Source organism: Anolis carolinensis, chromosome 1 (genome assembly GCF_035594765.1).
Source record: "Anolis carolinensis isolate JA03-04 chromosome 1, rAnoCar3.1.pri, whole genome shotgun sequence".
Taxonomy (NCBI): domain Eukaryota; kingdom Metazoa; phylum Chordata; class Lepidosauria; order Squamata; family Dactyloidae; genus Anolis; species Anolis carolinensis.
In genome coordinates, this window is record NC_085841.1 from 136,922,623 (window position 1) to 136,943,998 (window position 21,376).

At 38.5% G+C, this 21,376-nt stretch overlaps 1 protein-coding gene across 4 annotated transcripts in view; it reads right to left on the bottom strand.

Moving 5' to 3' along the window:
- csmd1 (CUB and Sushi multiple domains 1) overlaps nucleotides 1-21,376 on the bottom strand; it is a 1,478,446-nt gene that overhangs the window by 350,463 nt on the left and 1,106,607 nt on the right. For all 4 annotated transcript variants that reach the window (XM_062969106.1, XM_062969107.1, XM_062969108.1 and 1 more), the window contains one exon: nucleotides 2,840-2,943. In XM_062969106.1, the coding sequence (XP_062825176.1) occupies nucleotides 2,840-2,943 (104 nt within the window). The remainder of the gene's footprint in view (nucleotides 1-2,839; nucleotides 2,944-21,376) is intronic.

Below are 21,376 nucleotides of genomic sequence, written 5' to 3' on the forward strand. Positions count from 1 at the left end.
ACACCAGATAATAGATGGAAGTCAATTTTAATAAATGTGTGTTTATCGTTAATAAATTAGATTTATCGTGAATTATGTAATGAGTGTTGGGAAGGCTTTCCTTTCTCTCTCTCTCTCTCTTTTTTTCTTTTTGTTTGTCTGTTGGTTTTTTGTTGCTGCTGGCTGTTTTGTTTAGTTTTCATTGTGGAGTGGGGTTTTTTTTTCTTTTTCTTTTTTAATTTAATTTTATTTTTTTCTCTTTTTTATGTTTGGTTTTTTCTCCACTGTCTGTTATATTATGTCATGTTATTGTAATCACAATATTATAAATGTTTGCAATAAAAATTTACTTTAAAAAAAACCCTTTCTGTGGAGCAAGGCCTTCCCAGACGAATGAAAATAGGCACTGCCAGCCTGAAACATTTTTTGATAATACTTGACAAATAGCTTCAGTGGCTGGAGGTTATGGATATCTTTAATATGGTGCTTGTTGTAAGTTTTAAAATTGTTTTATTTGATATCTTAATTGGGTTTTAATTGGGATATGATGTTTTAATTGATTATGTATTACTGTCTAATGTATTTGTATGAATTTTATATTTTGTACACCATTTTGAATCCCATCTACGGGAGAAAAGTGGGATAGAAATGAAATAATAATAATAATAATAATAATAATAATAATAATAATAATAGAAATAATTTGGAAGTGGATGAAAACAAACTGGTTTTGCTGTGCAAGACCTACATAAACACCCTAGGAACCAGTTCAAGGCTGGGACAGTGACCACAGCATCTGCTGAATGTGGATTAGAACCAAACCTAGAAACTGCAGCATCGCGACTAGACAGCTGCTAGAAAATTTGGGGTTTTAAAATCCAGTCTGCTGATTTTGCACATTCCCATGTCCTTTTGGGGTCATCACTAGATACTGGCAAGGCATAGTGAATGAGAAAAATGGGGTGGAGAGTGAGAGTTCCCACTTGAATGATGTAGTTTCCTCTTCTGGGAAATTGTTTAGTTTCCAGCCAGCTGTGTTTCAGTGTTTTTTTTAAGTGCCTCAGTGCTAGTGGTGTCCTTAGAAATGCTCTACATTTTCTAGCTGGGGCAGATTACAGGGCGCGTTCAACGCCACTGTTTAAGGAGCTCCACTGGCTGCCGTTTATCTTCCGAGCCCAAATCAAGGTGCAGGTCATTACCTACAAAGCCCTAAACGGTTTGGGACCCATCTACCTTCGAGACCACATTTCCCCCATGAACCCGCACGATCTCTTCACTCATCGGGGGAGGCCCTCCTCTTGCTTCCACCACCCTTGCAGTCGCGGTTGGTGGGGACGAGAGGGAGGGCCTTCTCCATCGTGGCCCCCCAGCTTTGGAACTTGCTCCCCAGGGAGATTAGGCAGGCCCCCACCCTCCTTTCTTTTCAGACGAGCCTGAAAACCTGGCTCTTCCAGAAGGCCTTTGATGATTGATCCTTATAGGATCGACTTGCTTGCCTACTAAGCAATAGGCCCTCAGGTATGCTTTCTCAGGATTACACTTAGCACTTTAATTACTACACCTGTGGTGTAATTACCCCTCCCTGATGACTTGACATTTTTTCTGAACCTTGGCCCAGATCTTTTGATACAACTCATGTTTTTAACATTATTTTGTATATTGATCTTTTATGACTGTTTTATCCATGTTGATGTTTTTATTGTTGGCTGATTTGTTTAGTGCTTTTGCTTTGATTTTGTGCTGTTGCATCTGGGCATAGCCCCATGTAAGCCACCCCGAGTCCCTTCGGGGAGATGGGGCGGGGTATAAGAATAAAGTTGTTGTTATTATTATTATTATTATTATTATTATTATTATTATTATTATTAGTCCCAGTTTTGAGCACAGCATTGGATATACTCTGATTGGCTGCAGTGCATTATCTGGCCTGTTCTAGACTTTCTTGTCTTTTTAACAAGCTGTTTCTGTCTTGATGTGCACAGCAATGTGCATTGGGAGTGTATATTTTGTGGAAACCCCACCCTCAAAACAGTTTCAAAGTGCAATATAGTGTCTGTGTAGAACTGCTCTAAGTTGCTAATTCAACAGTCTATCTTTAATGTGAAAACATGATCAGTTTTAGCTTTTCTTTGTGTCCTCAAGTCATTTTGACTTATAGTGACCCCACGGCAATCTTATCTTGACAAAATTAGTTCAAAGGAGGGTTGCCTTTGTTTTCTTCTGAGATGAAAAGAGTATGACTTGCTTAAGGTTGTCCAGTGGGTTTTCATGACTAAGTGGGGATTTCACTTCTGGTTTCCATAATCATAGTTCAATGGTAAAATAATTATTCTCCACAGTTGTGGCCATTCAAACTTTAATGTATCCATATTTGAGGGTTACATGATAATTAATTGTTGTCCTCATGAGGTGTATCCAATTCAATATTTAATTCATACCAAGTGGGAGCAAATAACAGTCTTGCTACTCTTATCATCACAATCATAGTTACTATGGATTACTTAAAAAACCCTTGTAAGGTGTCAATAGCTATTTGGCTGTGGTACAAAGCATATTTTCCTCCCATCTACCTCAATGTTATTCTGCCATCTACAACAGAATATAATGCATGTGAATTATGCTATCTTCATCCTCTACCATTTAGTAATGCTCCTAAGAGAGACTGAAATGAACAAGCAGTTTACCTATAACTGTTGTTTTTTGAGTATTTTTTTGTGAACTCATATTTATGTGTCACCTTACCTACCTAAATCTATTATTGGAGTCTTGATCCTACATGTGTGTGTCAGAGACCATTACGAAATAATACAGAATGAGTATACTATGAATATAATACAAAAAAAAATTGCCATGTACTTACACATACAACACTGTTCGAGTATCTCCCACTTTCCCAGCATCCCCTACTGTGAGAGTGTCATATCCTCTTTCCAGCTCAAATTCTTCAAAGGCAAGCTTTATGACCTGTTATGAGAAGAAAGAAACACATTTGTCAATTGAAATTGTTGTTGATATTCAAATAAGTATTTCTTTTTGATCCACTCACATACACAAATTTGACAGAAACAGTTATATCAGTGGATGCCCCACATTCAAGTCTGACCAATATTACACTATTACTCCAAACCAACAGTTTTGTTGTTAAACCAGCACCCACCTGTTAGTCTTCAAAATATTTACTATCATTTTATTGGACTTTATTATTTTATCCCAAATTACATCTAAAGATAAGGGAACAGGTACAAACTGCCCCTTAGGATCTGAGACATGTATGTGTGAGAAAGGGGCAGGGGTTCAAATATCCTTCACATTTCCATGAATATTTCCTATGTCTCTTCCATAAGTGCCTAAGTCCAAATCTAAACTGACATATAATGCATTTTGACACTACAGAATATGGTAAAGGTAAACTCATTGAATCAGGGCCATAGCCAGAAAAAAAATCTGGGGGGGGGGGGGGTTGAAACTTTTTAAAGAAAATTATGAAGAGTAGTTCCATAATGCAAAATAATTTAGAAATCAGGCTCCATCGATAAACTTCAGTAGACATTCAAGACATATAAACTTCAGTGGACACTCATGGGTATTTGGCTAACTAGTTAAAATTCATGAGTAAACCAGATTTTTTAAAAATCTGAAATATTTCAGGGGGAGGGGTTGAATCCCTAACACCCCCCCCCCCCCGGCTACAGCCCTGTACAGAATGTAGTTTAGTGAAGTTGCATTATATGAGTTTACAATAACCATATAATGCAGTTTGAAACTACATTATATAGCAATATTTATGGGGTCATAGTCCTATTATTATATTATTTCCTGCGATACTTTGGAAGACACCTTGCCCAAGTTCAGGAAAAAAATGAACAATTTGGAAAGGGGGTGGGGGACAATTTGAAAATAACATTGCTGTAATTAAAAACTAGAGTCACTCAAAAATATTATTATTTTGGCTGATGTAAAAATTAAATGATAACCCATGAAAACAATCTCATCTATTACCATAGGCCCTCATCAAACATGCTTAATTCTTCCTTATTACCAAAAACCCTTTCCATAAATTTCATTTCTGTTCTCTACAGAGTAGCAAAAACAAACAATCTCACAGTGCTAGCTGTAGAAAAACTGAAATAAACAAAATGTTGAGAATTCACAGGGAAACTGACATAAATTTAGCTTTACCTCAGATATGATGGTAAGATTAAATACAATTTGCAGAAACTGTGCAGTTTTCAAATTTCAGTGCCATACTTAGAACTGCTTTATAAAACATCAATGTATTGATTCATTGTTTTATGTCATCTTTAACCTTAAATGCTTCATGGTTCTTCACCCCGTTGAAATAATGAAACCTGTAAATCAGTTCTGCACAGCAGTTGTGTTGGTTACTGGTTCAGTTCTGCAACTTTTATATTCCAAAAAGGCTTACAGAATTTCACCAGGTAATAGCTGTAACTCCTCTCCCATTTTTGACTTAAAAAGGGTGTGTGTAACTATTATGTTGTGGAAATATTTCCAGCTATGTGTCTTCACTTGGCTTGTGAAGCCCTGTGTGAAGCTCCATAACTTCAAGGGGGCAAGTGCAATCAAGTCAACTAAGGGAGAAACTATTATGTTATGAATACTAAAAATGCCAATTTATATGCCTCAAAAATGGGGCTGTGACTATTATGCTGTAGCAATAATTACATGGTGAAATATGGGTATTTTCAAAACTGGCAGTTCCCAGGGTTCCTTGCTAAGGGAACACAAAGCTGAGTGAAAGAAGGCCCAGACTGAATATAATTGATGTATGATGGCAGAAACAAGGGTCCCCAATTCAAAATTCTACTATCTACAAAAATGAACGTACTTCACTGAGATTTGATGTATTTTTCTTTTAAAAAATATCTAGGGTGATATCATTTGTGTTAGGCGAAATTAAGCTTCACTTTGAGATGATTCATTTTGAGGTCCCAGGTTCAAACTCAAGGCTTCTGTTAGCTCCAGCTCCTGCCAACCTAGCAGTTCGAAAACATGCTAATGTAGCAGCTCTTGAATATTTTATTTAAAGACCCTAATAATCCCTTACCTTGATGACCCTTACTCAAAAATCTTGTTTTTCCATGAAAGTGTCGACAGGACATGTTCTGCCTGACATTTGCTCTTTGCTCACAATATAAGTTCATGCAAACTGCAGTAATTATTTGGCTGCTGGATGATATGTGGGATGAACTATGAACATGTCACCTGAGGATAGTGCATACGTGGAGCAAACTATGGACACTTCACCTGATGTGATGAGTAATGAGTTATATAAGTTACAAGGCAACTACGCATGTCCAAAAGGATTGTAATAGTCAGCAAATTCCATTGTCAGTTAGCTTCTGCGCATGCTCTGTAAAATTGTATAAATTGGAAAGCCACTACAGGCAAGGTGTGGCATTGCGTTTTTTGGGCATTAGCTAACATTGTCACCTGCTCTTGGCCAAAAGTAAACTATCTTGAAGACAACTTCTGCTGTCAGTCTGCTTTCTTCACCCGCGTCCAAACGAAATTCCATAACAATGCCAATGTGAGTAGATCAATAGGTACCGCTCCGGCGGGAAGGTAACGGCGCTCCATGCAGTCATGCCAGCCACATGACCTTGGAGGTGTCTACGGACAACGCCAGCTCTTCGGCTTAGAAATTGATATGAGCACCAACCCCCAGAGTCAGACATGACTGGACTTAACGTCAGGGGAAACTTTTACCTTTACCTTGAGATGATAAAAGGCTGATGACAGTGAATTATCTCTGTTTTAGTATAAACTTTCAATTTTCTATACAAGATGTTGAATTATTTTGGGATGGGACTTTGCACTCTGGATTACTCTTCTGAAGTTCTAAGCAATGTTGCCAAACACTTTAAGCACATCAAATGCTATAGAATACTGCAGAACTACACAGATAATAAAAAAATAAAAATAAAGCCATAAATTGTAAGAGGTCAACTGGATACCTTTATGATTTATATAATTACCTTTAAAATAAGAGTATAATAAGTCCACAATACAATTTTGAAATGAAAAAATACATTTGATTCCACTTAGCTATTATTGAATAGCACTTAGCTATTATTGTTGTAACCCGCAATTCTGAATAACATTTAGCATTTCAAAATTATTAATTGCCAATAGATATGTTAAAATAAAAATGAAATGTAGTGTGCTTATCAAAAGATGGGAAATGCTACAAAATACAGAATACAAAAAGTAAATCCTCTGAATCTTTTACTGAGTTGCATCACTTCTTAGACTGTGTTTTTTTTACTGCTGGGTTCTGCACACTATAGAATAGTAGCTGAGAGCTCAAGATTTCGAGCAATGTCATTCTTGATGGATAGGACAGCAAGGGATTGAACCTTTCACATGCCGTGATAGATCACAAGTACATTTTTATGAGTTTCAGTTCTGATAAACTGCATTTGCCATTGAGAACTGTACCTGGAGGTGTCAGCAGGATTTGTGATGGTGCTCAGATACTTGAGAAAAGATCATTTATTTTGATAGAATGGGTACACTGCAGGACATCTCATAGTGAGTCTTTTCCAAAGTGGAACATGACAGAGATGGCAAACTCATATCAATGTCCCAGTGATTGCCATCACTGAGCACTCTCTGTAGATTTTTATGGACTATGCTGAGTATCTCTTCTGGTAGATTGTCAGGTTTGTACAGGCCAACAATCATAAGCGCATCTGATGTTTTGAATAACATTTGGAAAAAATTATTTTATATGTAATACAATGTAATATTATTTTCTATATGTACTGTATATGACACTATGGTATTGCAAATTAAGAACAAAAATAAATGAATTATTTAATATTAAAACTAGTTTGTGACTTTTAATCCAACCTGTACAGTGATATCACCTTTTTCTATGAAATGTAGGCTCCTCCAATCTGCACATTTCTTTTGAACTCCTGAATTTTTTATCATGTGCCTAACCCTCCAACTAACATCACTTCTTGTAGTATTTATATTGGGGTCACTGAAAGTGGAATAGCATCAAGGAATTCAGAAAATTCTGCAAAACCATTTTCCCTGTATGACATAATAAACTCCACACATTTCTTCATGAGGATTTTTACCAGTTATAATGTCGTCTCTGCATTGCTTTACTTGAAGTATTGACATAGGATATCACATGAAACAATCTATATATATAAAAGAGTGATGGCATCACAGCAATTCACAAAACAACAAAAGTACAGGCCCCCCCAACCTCAAAATTTGACAACACAACCCATAATCCACGCCTCAAGGTTGATACAACAAAAAGAAAAGAAAAATAAAGTCCTAATTAGAGGGAGAGCAATATTTTTTTATCCAATTGCTGCCAGTTTAGAGGGCTAATCTCTGCCCACTTGGTTGCCTAGCAACCAAGGGACAGCCAGGTTTCAGTTAGGGGACAGGCGGATGTAGGCCTCACTTAGACTTCTTCCACAGATTATCTAATTTGCACTGGATTATATGGCAGTGTAGACTCAAGGCCCTTCCACACAGCTATATAACCCATTTATAATCTTATATTATCTGCTTTGCACTGGATTATCTTGACTCCGCACTACCATATAATAGACTTCAGTGTGCATTTTATACAGCTGTGAAGAAGGGGCCTCAGATAATCCAGTTCTAAGATTAGAAATATACAGTAGAGTCTCACTTATCCAACGTAAACAGGCCGGCAGGATAAGTGAATATGTTGGATAATAAGAAGGGATTCAGGAAAAGCCAATTAAACATCAAATTAGGTAATCGTTATACAAATTAAGCACCAAAACATCATATTATACAACAAATTTGACAGAAAAAGTAGTTTCATGTGCAGTAATGCTATGTAGTATTTACAGTAGAGTCTCACTTATCCAACACTCGCTTATCCAACGTTCTGGATTATCCAACGCATTTTTGTAGTCAATGCTTTCAATATATCGTGATATTTTGGTGCTAAATTCATAAATACAGTAATTACTATATAGCATTACTGTGTACTGAACTACTTTTTCTGACAAATTTGTTGTCTAACATGATGTTTTGGTGCTTAATTTGTAAAATCATAACTTAATTTGATGTTTAATAGGGTTATCCTTAATTCCTCATTATCCAACATATTCGCTTACCCAACGTTCTGCCGGCCCGTTTATGTTGGATAAGTGAGACTCTACTGTACTGTATTTACAAATTTACCACTAAAATATCACAATGAATTTAAAACACTGACTACAAAAACATTGATTATGAAAAGGCAGACTGCGTTGGATAATCCAGAACATTGTATAAGCGAATGTTGGATAAGTGAGATTCTTCTTTAATATGAAATAATTACTGGGATAGAATAATGCAGAACAATATAATCTCTAAAACCAGGACAGTAAATAAACAGGGGAATTCCATACAGGAAACAATCAGGGCCAGCTAACACCTCCCAACAAAGTATTCCCATCATCAAAGTCTGGCAAATCCTGTTTTCTCAGGGCCACAGACAGTAGAAGCACATAAAATATCGCAAACAACACCACTCTGAAAACAAGGGTATTCCAGACAGGAAACAATCAGGGCCAGCTAACACCTCCCAACAAAGTATTCCCATCATCAAAGTCTGGAAAATCCTCTGTTTTCTCAGGGCCACAGACAGTAGAAGCACATAAAATATCGCAAACAACACCACTCTGAAAACAAGGGAATTCCAGACAGGAAACAATCAGGGCCAGCTAACACCTCCCAACAAAAAATTCACTCAGGGAGGAAACAGCCAGGCTTTAAAGCTGCAAGGCCATTGCATCCTAATCATTTTTCCTAATTGCAGCATTCATACTTGCCTCCAACAAACAAAAAAAACCAATCAGAAATATTGTATATTCACAACCTTTAGGAAATAATATCCCCTGATGGCGCAGCGTGTTAAAGCGCTGAACTGCTGAACTTCTGGACTGAAAGGCCACAGGTTTGAATTGGGGGAGCGGAGAGAGCCCCCACTGTTAGCTCCAGCTTCTGCCAACCCAGAAGTTCAAAAACATGCAAATGTGAGTGCATCAATAGGTACTGCTCCGGCGGGAAGGTAACGCCGCTCCATGTAGTCATCCCACATGACCTTGGAGGAGTCTACGGACAACGCCGGCTCTTCGGCTTAGAAATGGAGATGAGCACCAACCCCCAGAGTAAGACACGACTGGACTTAATGTCTGGGGAAAACCTTTACCCTTGACCTTAACTACCACCAATTCCTCAATACTTTATTTCCCATACCACCATACTTCGCCACAGCAATGCGTGGCTGGGCACAGCTAGTGATTGATAGAAACAACTTCCAATCTATCCATTAGTCTGCTAGGAACTGTGCTTGTTCATAAAAACATCCTTCTGCTTGGGGCCACTCTTCCACTCCCTTCAGGGCACAATGAAATTATTTTGCTTGATATCAGCTCCAAGCTGTCTATGAGGTTTTCCCTACTTAACCTCACTTAGTAGCTTAATGATGAGATTAGATACACTATATTTTACTACTTGCCACCATTTAACAGGGGTAGTGAACAGAATAAAAATGTGTTGTGGGATACCAAAAAGTGTAAGTTTCCTTTGATGATGAGGCTGCTTCTGAAACTACCAGACTGACAGCATGAAAGCCACAGGGTGGAGATGGAGCTCAGTGGTTCAGTGTAAAGATTCTTGCCTAGATACAGTTATTTTGTTATTTCATTTTGTAACTACTATTATAACCTTGGCCACAGCAGCCCTTGATGTTGTTTTTCTTCAGTAGTTCTGTAAACCCTTTCAATTGATTTCTGAACTGTTGTAAATCCTATGAAGTATTCCTCTTTAAGAATCTTCATCCCATTTTCATCAGCAGTTTTTACTGTGACATCTTCTCAGACTAACTGGGAATCTGGATTCTTTTTCTATACATTTGCAGTGAGCACCTGAGTGCCATTTCACACTGTTTCAGAACATTTCCAGCACTCCCAAGTGAAAAAGAGGCACCAACAAAGATATGCTCTGAAAATTTTTGTTGGTATTCATAGGACAGATAAACAAGTGCTTATTCAACTTTTCAGCATTGTCAAAAATCCATTCTGCAAATGTTTTCAAGGAATTACTTTTATTCTCACCTCGAGATCTCTACCTTGGGCCATTGCAAACCATTGTATGAACAAGCACAGGCAAAATTATTTTGGATTTCTAGGCCAAATGTCATTGGAGAATAATTTTCTGTGGCAGTTGCCACAGGGAAATTTATACAAGTGATATGAGTCCAGCCCTTTAGCAAGATTTTTTTCCCCTATATATGAGAGAAGTCCAGCAGAAGGTCAAAACCAGAAAACCTATGAGACTGAGTCCCAAGGAGCAGAACATGCTCTTGTCATTTTAAATTTTACAATAGAGTGCCTCCTGTCTTGCTTTTTTGGTATTTTAATTTTCATATTAATGGAAATAAAAAGTGACAGTTAAATTCATTTCCTGTAAGTATAACAGGAAATAATTTGTACTTAACTGTACTAAAGTAATTATCAGTCCAGGCTTCATGTTTATAATAATTTATAGCAAAAAAGAAGAATCATTTCCGTAAAAGACAAAGTTATCAGTTAAATTGGATACGGTTTGCTTATCATCATCCCCTTTCAGCTCTAGCTGATTTGAGCTTTGGGAGAGAAAGAAGAGTTAATAAATTTAATGAAGAGCCCAGTCTTTTCAGTCATGAAATATTCTCTCTAAATCACCTCTAGTTAAGGGACTTACTGTTCTTCAACAATGTGTTTCAAATCTGTGAGAGAAGCATTCTCCATTCATCTTCCATAAATTGGATCACCAAATTTGCTTCCTATGGGCCGTTGTCAAGGCATAAATACTATCCAAACATTCCAAAAAAATCAAACAATTTGGAATAAGAGGAACCCATATCATGGCTCCTTTTATGTCACACGAATGGGGAAAACATTCATATGTTTTGAACATGGCTGGAAAAAAATTTTTTTTTGAGAAACCAGATGAGAGGAATCCTGGATAGATAAGAATCTTCATAGTTGAGGACTTATTCAGTGAAAAACTCACAGATTGTTTTTATTGCATTGAAAACAGTCATTTCTATGTAGAAATCAATGTCTTTGGCATATCTCAACAAATAAATGTTAATTCCTGTGCATAACAGGCTGTTGTGATGCATAAAATATTGTTTCCTGTGCATAAAATGCTATAATTGGACAATTATCTTGCAAAACATTCACATATGGTTGGTAGGTACAGAAATCAGTATTTTCCATGCAGGAATTAATATCTCTGCATTGAAATATTATTTTCCAGACTCAAAAGCCTATTTGCTACACATAACTTGCTAATACCTTTTGAACACTGCCTTTTTCAAAGAATTTCTAATACCAGGAGGAAAAAAATGAATTATTACATCTCTACTACAGCAGCATCTTATTCCAGAAAAGTAGAGTAAATCTGTTTTAGAAAGCCACCTGAGTGTGAATGTCTGCCATGTAGAAAGTCTTCTTTACCATCGTGACATGGAAGGAACACAGTGTTATTTTCTAAATCCCAAAAGTAGCAATAAAAATAACCATAACCATGAAGGCTGCTTTAATCAGATACAGGGAATCTAATAAGAATACATTATTAATGAAGTACAATATTCTCTTTCACTTTCTGTACCTGGTTTCACATTACTTAAGTCCACTAACACAAGCAGTTGTTCTCTTAACCTTCAGGGAGACAAATGCATTCCAAAAGAAAATTCATATTCTACTTTAGTGTTTTAAAATTTGTCCTACATTTTACTTAAAATACAAAGCATTTTATTGTGCTACAGTACAAGGATGTTGCATAGGCCCATTCTGGAGACTAATTCAAACTCTAGTCAGTTTTCACTGGTAAACAGAAGAGTTCCTGTCAGCTCACTTAGACATCATCTGCAATGAATATGCAATGAAGATGTTCAGTAAAAACTGCATTAAAATGTAAAGAGAATCACAGAAGAGATTGACTGCAGTTTCCTCCCTGCAGTATTATGTGACTTACTTTTAAAGCAGATTTTGTGATTTATAATTACCGAATTCTGTGCATATAAAAACAGAATTTAATTGCTTAAATTAAAGCAACACTGATAATTGGTCATTTTACAGTACATGCAATATTTGAAATATGGAGAATTTAAAGAAATTGCTATGTAAAGAAATCAAGGTTACTATCCTGTGTATAGCTGGTCAAATATAATTCTATTAACATTCAAATACATGACAGTTGCTAGAGCTATTAAGTTTAGGTTACTCAGAGTGGGAGCATCAACGATAGTGCTGAAACACCGTGAACATGTTTTTATTAATTAAAAGAAAGTTTAAAGTAATATTACATCATAACAGCAGATAAGGATATTCAGGTTTTTATGCTATGAAAATATGCAAATATGTATGTTTATACGAACTCACAATCCAGCTAAAAGAAACAACCAGCAACTTAAAAGTAGTAAAATAGTGTATGTTAGGGTAGAGGTTGTCAGAAGACAACTTGCTTATATTTGCATATTTTATTCTCTCATGTCCAGAATAAGTGCCTTCGTATTAAAATATTATGCGATTCTTTGCAGTGATAAAAGTACACAGATAAAATTAGAGGTGGTTAAAAAAGAGAAACAATAAGCTCAGTTCAAAGCATATTTGTTGTTGAGCACATAAAGAGGACTTCAAAACCCTCCTAAACTTTATAGCATGATGTACTTCTTACTCTGGTTACAAAGGAGAAGGATTCTTTGAAGTTTTAAGAAGAACAACATACAGGAAACAGCGGCAGCAGTAACAAAGAGGTTTAATTTTTTAATTATTTTTTAACAAATAAGTATGTTGGACGGGATACATTGTGTTGTGAAGCCAAACAAGAGAGAGGTATGTCTAATTGCTCAGGAATGAGGACAAGACAAAGAAAAATGTATGGGGTTTACTAGGAGTTGTATTCTTACTGGAAGCCAAGCAAATGGAAAGAGATCTTTGACTGAAAAACATAAATAATCTTTTTGCTTTCTAATGCAAATTACAGTTATGCTCAGATTACTTAATAGTATGGTTCTAGGACCCCCTATGAACATGACCCATGTTATAGGCATATGTTTATGATTTTCCTTTAATTGTCCTATTTGGTATGTGAGGTAGGGAGACGTGATGTCTGGATTCATGAGTATTTTTATGTCATTTCACTATCATTAATCTGATTTATTATTTGAAGACATAGAAGAACTTGGGTTATATTTTTAAAAAGTCATTCCGTGGACATAACTGGTGAATGTTCTGAGCCACGTGAGCAAAGCAGGAAAGTAAAATAAGACATATGCACCGGGTTACCTTTTCTTCAATTATTAGAGTGGGTATGGGAGATGCACATTCTTCCTTATCTCATTTTCAAAAGAAAAAAGTTACACTTCCTCCTCATTTTTCTGTGAATTTTTGTATTACAGACCTTTCTTTGCACAATTTTCACTAAAACATTTTTGCACAAAATAGACTGCGGGTCTCTTTGATGAAATTTATTTGCAAGAAATACTATTGTTGTGATCGGGCATTCGGACAACGTGGCCAGTCCAGCGGAGTTGATGGCGTAGGAGCATTGCTTCAATGCTGGTGGTCTTTGCTTCTTCCAGCACGCTGACATTTGTCCACCTGTCTTCCCAAGAGATTTGCAGGATTTTTCTGAGGCAACGCTGATGGAAACACTCCAGGAGTTTGGTGTGATGTCTGTAGACTGTCCACGTTTCGCAGGCATACAGCAGGGTTAGGAGGACAATGGCTTTATAAACAAGCACATTGGTATCTCTATGGATGTCCCGATCATCAAACACTCTCTGCTTCATTCTGAAAAATGCTGCGCTCGCAGAGTTCAGGCGGTGTTGTATTTCAGTGTCAATGTTGACTTTTGTGGAGAGGTGGCTGCCAAGGTAGTGGAAATGGTCAACGATTTCTAATGTTACACCATTAAGCTGTATTCCTGGCATTGCAGAGGGATTAGCTGGTGCCTGTTGGAAGAGCACTTTGGTTTTCTCGATGTTCAATGAGAGGCCGAGCTTCTCGTATGCTTCTGCGAAGGTGTTTAGAATGGCTTGTAGGTCTTCTTCTGAATGCGCACAGACTATGTTGTCATCGGCATATTGGAGTTCTATAACAGATGTTGTGGTGACCTTGGTTTTGGCTCTTAGTCTGCTGAGGTTAAATAGCTAGCTATCTGTCCGAGAGATGATTTCCACACCGGTGGGAAGCTTCCCATCAACAAGGTAAAGTATCATAGCAATGAAGATGGAAAATAAGGTAGGGGCAATAACACATCCTTGCTTGACACCTGATTCCACCATAAATGGGTCACTTTGGGAGCCGTTGCTGTCCAAGACTCTTGCCATCATGTCATCATGGAGGAGCCGCAGGATGTTCACAAATTTGTCAGGGCACCCAATTTTTTGGAGGATAGTCCAGAGAGCGCTGCAATTCAGTGTCGAATGCCTTTGCAAGGTCAATGAATGCCATGTTTAGAGGTTGGTTTTGTTCCCTGCATTTTTCTTGGAGCTGTTGAGCAGTGAAGACCATGTCCACTGTTCCTCTGGAGAGACGGAAGCCATTCTGGGATTCTAGGAGGGTCTTCCGAGACAGGGAGAAGGCTGTTTGCAAGGATTCTTGCGAGGATTTTCCCAGCAGAGGCTAGAAGGGAGATATCACGATAGTTCCCGCAGTCTGTTCTATCCCCTTTCTTGAAAAGGGTGATGATGGTGGCATCCTTGAAGTCTGCTGGGATTTTCTCGGTCACCCACACCTTTTCAATGAGCTGGTGGAGTTGTTATTTCAGCTCAGGTCCACCCGATTAAGGGATTCAGCAGGTTCTGGTAGTGCTCTTTCCAACGTAGTGCAATTGATGTTTTGTCCTTCAGAACTTTGGTTCCATCTGATGAGCGTAGAGGCTGTATCTAAAAGGACAATGAGTTCCCCTAAACTATGAAGACCAAAATCCACTGCTTGTGGTGATATGAAAATAATCAAACAAACTCAATGTATATCCAAAAATCTCAATGTATATCCAAAAAAAGGGACTGTCCCAATCGCATATAAGTAGAAATCAACTGTTCTTCTCTTGAAGTATAAGGACAAGTTTTTCAAGTTTTTCTACTTATATGCGATTGGGAAAGTCCTTTTTTTTATATATACATTGAAATTTTTGGATATACATTGAGTTTTTTTGATTATTTTCATATCACCACAAGCAGTGGGTTTTGGTCTTCGTAGAGGCTGTATGCCATGGTTTCTTGGTCCGTAAGTGATCTTTGTGGCTTTGAAAAATCCCTGAGCATCATGGGTATCTGCAAGGTGTTGGATTTCTTCAGCCTTCTTTGTCCACCAGATGTTCTTGAGTTCTCTGGTCCTTCTTTGGACCTCAGCTTTTGCACTGGCATAGATCTTTTTCTTGGCAGCACAGTTGGTGTCTCTCTGCCATGTTTGGAAGGCTTTACTTTTGTTATCAATTAGCTGTTGGATCTCTTTGTCATTATCATCAAACCAGTCTTGATGTTTCTTAGTTTGGTATCCAATGGTTTCTTCGCAGGCTGTGATGATGGAGGTCTTCAGTTTGTTCCAATGTTCCTCAACATTTTCAGGGTGTTCTGTGGGTAGATGATCTTTGAGTGTTGTTTGGAGAAGGGCTCGTTTGGGGGGCTCCTGAATGCGTTTGGGGATGATCTTGATAGCCATCGTGGATTGGATTAACCTGTGGTCTGTCCAGCAGTCATCAGCACCTGTCATGGCTCTTGTGAGAAGCACATCGCAGCGGTCTCTGGCACATGTAATTACATAGTCCAAGAGGTGCCAATGCGTTGACCGGGGGTGCTTCCATGATGCCTTGAGCTTGTTTTTCTGGCGGAAGGGCGTGTTGGTGATGACAAGGTTGTGCTCTCCGCATTTGGTGAGAAGCAAGATGCCATTTGAGTTGCTGTTTCCAACCCTGTCTTTTCCTATGATCCCTGGCCACAGGTTGGAGTCCCATCCAACTCTGGCATTAATATCCCCCAGGAGGATGATTTTGTCCTTCTTAGGTATCTCCGATAGGATGGTGTCCAGCTGACAATAAAATTTTTCCTTGATGTCTTCGTCAGCATCTAGAGTTGGTGCATAGGCACATATGATGGTTGCCTGTTGGTTTTGGCAAGGTTAATTTGGAGGGTTGAGAGTTGTTCATTGATGCCAGTGGGTGCTTCAGTCAGGTGCTTCACCAGGTCATTTCTGATAGCAAAGCCAACTCCGTGTATTCTTCCTGTTCTTCAGGCAGTCCTTTCCAGAAGGAGGTGTAGCCTCCTTTTTCTTCCTTCAGCTGTCCCTCTCCTGCTCTCCGGGTCTCCTGACTGCTATGTCAATCTTAAAGCATCCCAGCTCCCTTGCAATGATAGCAGTCCTGCGTTCAGGGCATTCGCTGCCAGTGTTATCCAACAGTGTCCGTACGTTCCATGTTCCAAAGTTCATTTCTCTTTTTTGGCCGCAGAGTGGTGACCCTTCTGGACGCGGCAGTCCAGTCAGGGATAAGAGAGGCAGACTATGTTTAGGGCACCTTTTCTAGCCCCTTCCCCATGTGGGGTGAGCAGAGCGGATCCTAAAAAGGGCTGCTCAGTCATGGATACAGCTGCCGAACTTCTCAACTGCCTCGGACCTTGAGGTGGAGCGACTGAGTCCATATCCACTGCCCATATGTCAGTCTGTGACTAGGGGCTTCTCAATTTCACAGTCCTGCCCCCGTCGCCACTCGCTGATCGCCATGGGACTTTTGTAGGTTTGTTTTCATTTTTGTTGGAAGATGCCTGTGTGTGATCTTTTTTTAATGTGTGGAGGTTGGTGCACGGCCGGTCAACACACAGTCTTCACAGAGTGAGGTTCCAGCAGTGGTGTGGTTAACACAACGAGAGTGGCTTCTCAGTCTGTTGCAGCCTTCTTCCACCTTCACAGCCGTTGTAACATGTACCATGTTATCCTCCGCCTGCTCCGCCGTTGAGGTCTTTGGGTCTTTGGATTGTGCTTGGTCTGGAACCTTCCCTGCGACCACTCCTGGGAGTGCATGACTCCAGTGGTTGTGCCCGCAGGTTCATCAGAACACGCAAGCCCCCTCACCACGACAAGGTGACAATCCATAGAGGGGGCCACTTACCTCTAGCTAAATATCAACTGCCAATGTTTGCTGAGGCTATGCAATTGTGTTGCCATTTACTATTGTTTGCTACCAGGACTAAACTCATAAGGTAAAGTAATAATAAAGGTAATTTTCAATAGCTGTCTTGGAACTGTCCTGTTAGAGATAATAGATGTCACTACTAGGATTTAATTTTGATGAAGAAGGACATAACCAACAAAAAGCAAATTGCTGACAGAGGAAAAGAAAAGAACTAACAATTTAAAGGAACACTAAAGTGGACATATGTTAAAGCTGGGCAGAATTAATCACATTTGACTCATATAAAAAGGATGTAAATTTTATGAGATGAACCTCAGGATGGCAGTAGAGGGTGGTCAATTCTATAGGAGCCTCTGGTGGCCTAGGGAATAAAAGCCTTGTGACATGAAGGTTGGGTTGCTGACCTGAAGGCTGCCAGGTTCGAATCCCACCCGGAGAGAGCGTGGATGAGCTCCCTCTATCAGCTCCAGTCCATGCGGGGACATGAGAGAAGCCTCCCACAAGGATGGTAAAACATCAAAACATCCGGGCGTCCCCTGGGCAACGTCCTTGCAGATGGCCAATTCTCTCACTCCAGAAGCAACTCCGGTTGCTCCTGACACACAAAAAAAGTTCTATGGCTGATTTTTAAATAAATATATACACAAACTGATTTGAAATATGACAGTGTGACAGAGGTAAGTCTCAGAATGGCCAATGTTAATTTTAAAGTGGAAAGTTGAGGGAGTTGTTGATTGATAGAAGTTTGTAATGTTTATGAAGTATTTTTCAGAGACTTTACCAACTATTTTTATGTCTCCTTCCCATTGGTTTTGTTGGAATCAGCTAATTTCTCTGCTTCCATATTGTCTTTTGGAAGTTTATTGAGTTAGATCAATGAGAAGGTTTTTTACATACTGTATCTAACAGCTTGAGAACAAGCATCATTTGAACACTGGACTAGGATCCTGGAGACCAGGATATAAAATCCCACTCAGTCATGGAAATGCCTTCAGCCATGGATATGATTAAACTTGGGAAATTCAAGCTCTCTCAGCTTCAGAGGAAGGTAAAGGCAAACCACATCTGAGCAAATCATGCCAAGAAACCTCCATGAAAGATTTACATTGGGTCACCATACATTGGAATTGATTTGAAGGCACACAACAGCAACAGCAGCAGCAACATATCTAACAATAGTATATATTTGTAGGCATTTTAAAAAATGATACTATTATTTACAATTACATTTTAGGCTGTCATAAAATATGTCCTACACATTCTGTGCTTTTGCACTAACATTATCTACTCCCAAAAGGTAATAAAAAAAGTCTTGAAAAGAAAAGGCAAATAAAGTATAGTGTTCTCAATATGTTGTCAAAGGCTTTCATGGCCGGAATCACTGGATTGCTATGAGTTTTTCAGCTGTATGGCCATATTCCAGTAGCATTATATCCTGATGTTTCACCTACATATATGGCAGGCATCCTCAGAGGTTTGTGGGAATGATGCAAGTGGGGTCCATCTGTCTGTCTATCTATCTATCTATCTATCTATCTATCTATCTATCTATCTATCTGTAGAATGTCGAGGGTGTGAGAAAGAACTCTTGTCTGTTTGAAGCAAGTGAGCCTGGCTGCTGCTGCCTTGGGACATCATTTGTTTGGGAAGTGTGAACTGGCACTTGATTGTTAGTTATCTATAATGCCCCTGTTTCTGAGTGGTGTTCTTTATTTACTGTCTTGATTCTGGTGTTTTTTTAATACTGGTAACCAGACTGTTCATTTTCTGTTGAAATTGTTCAAATGCTTGTGGATTTCAATGGCTTTTCTCTGTAGTCTGACATCATGATTGTCAGAGTGGTCCAGCATTTTTGTGTTTTTAAATAGTATTCTATGTCCAGATTGGTTTGTCAAGTGCTCTGCTATAGCTGACTTCTCTGGTTGAATTAGTCTGTAGTGCTTTCACGCTCTTTGATTCATGTTTGGGTACTTTGTTTGGTATTCCCTATTTAGACTTGTTCACTGCTGCATGGTATATGGTAAACTCCTGCAGTGGTTAAGAAGATCTCTCTTATCTTTTGCTGAATGTAGGATTTGTTCTTGTTCATGCAGCTCTTCTGATGTCTGTAGTGGAGTATCCATTGACCTGTACATCTTAGTTTAGGTGGTTTGTTTCACCTTGGAAGAGCTGGGGTTCACAGATTATGTTTGCACGATCTGTCAGGGCTTTAATTGTGCTTCTTTTTTACCTGGCTGATGACTGGAGTTTTTATATAGGTATCTGTTAGTGTGAATATGTTTTCTGTAAACTGTGTGGCCCAATTGTTGATTTGGTTTGCAGATGACGACAACATCTAGAAATTGTATTTTTCCTCCGTTTTCTTTTTCCATGGTAAATTGGATGTTTGGGCGGATGTTGTTGATGTGGTCCAAGAACTTGTTTAGTTCTTCTTCTCTATGGGTGTCATCTACAAATCTGAACCATATAGTGGGCTTTTTTTGCTGTTTCCAGAACTTGTTTCTCAGTGTTCCATGTATACATTTGCTATGACCAAGCTAAGGGGGCTCCCCATAGCTACTCCATCTTTCTGTTCATAGAATTCATTGTCCCACTGGAAGTAGCTTGTAGTGAGGCAATGTTGAAACAGGGCTGTGATGTCCTCTGGGAAATTCCAGTTGATGAATATGATTGTGTCTGCTAGAGGGACCTTGGTGAATAGAGATACCACATTGAATCTGATTACTTTGTCATTGGAATTGAGTTAGAGATTGTTGATTTTTTTTCCTATGAAGTGGGCTGAGTCCTTAATGTAGTGTGTAGTGAGCCCAATATGGGGTTGTAGTTGTGCAGCCAGAAATTTTGCCAAATCGTATGTGGGGAAATCAGTGGCACTCGGAATGGGTCTGAGTGGAGTAGAATCTTTATCAATTTTTGGGAGTCCATAAAGCCTGGGAGGGAGGGCTTCCAATTTGCATAGTTGTTGGCATATGTTATGGTTGATTGAGAAGTTCTTAATCAAAGTGTTGGTTTTCCTGATGATTGCGTTGGTTGGGTCCTATTTTAGTCTTTTGTATGTTGTAGGATCCCCGGAGTTGTCTGTTTTTTTTTCTTTGTATAGTACTGTTTTCATGGTTATCATGGCATTTCCCTTGTCTTCTGGGAGAATTATGATTTCTGGATCTGAGTTGAGGTCATTGATAGCTTTTCCTTCTTTCCTAGTTATGTTGCTGGGGTGAAGTTTTGTCTTTACTGTTGTCACTTCCAAGAGAGACTCTCGATGTAAAACTAACTTAGACAAAGGTTACTACGAAACTGTAGCAACAAAGAAATCATTGTGGAACATAATCAAGCAAATTCCAAAAGGACTAGATATCAGTATAAAATTGATTAGTGTTAATAATAAACTCTGCTTCAATCTACTATTTTTATGTCTGAATCTACTTTTGTACTTTGCCTCTGCACTACTACTTTGTTTCTGGTAGTCACACATTCTTCTTAGTTTCTTTAATTGGTCCCTGAGGACAAATATTTTTAGAGTCCCTGGTTGCATCTACACTGATCATTTAATGCAGCTCAAAGCTGTTAATCAGAACAATTAGTACTCATGCTACCTAGTGGTTCCCAATTCTGCTATAAATGAATGGCACTGCCGGTGTATAAATCATTTATATATTATAGTAGTTTAGGTTTACACTAATTAACATTAAAAGACAAACATTTTAGAAATGGGAAGAGGAAAATAATTTTCAAACATTTTTGGGATAAGCCATCACAAGTTGCTAAAATTTTTTGAACAGGCTGTTCCAAAGCAATGTGTAACTTCTGCTTCCCAAAGTTTTAAAATCACTAGACCCATTAAAATAATCAGGACTTTATCATTACTAACTTGTTGCACAGATTTTAGTAGATCTACCCAAAATGCATTTTTTATCACCAGAACATTTGCCAATATAGGTGGAAGGAAAATCCAAAAATTATTGCAGGATAAGGGAATGAGAATGGTTAGTAGAGCAATCTCCCATAAAACCACTTGAACAATGTATCTTCCACATTAAGAATTCCTTTTACAGACACACACACACACACACACACACACACAAAGAGGCACACTTACACATATATGATGTATCAGCAAGAATCATTGCACTAATGCCTAGCATAAATGGATTATGTATAGCCCAATATCCTATGATGTATTGCAGTTTGGATTTGCTTG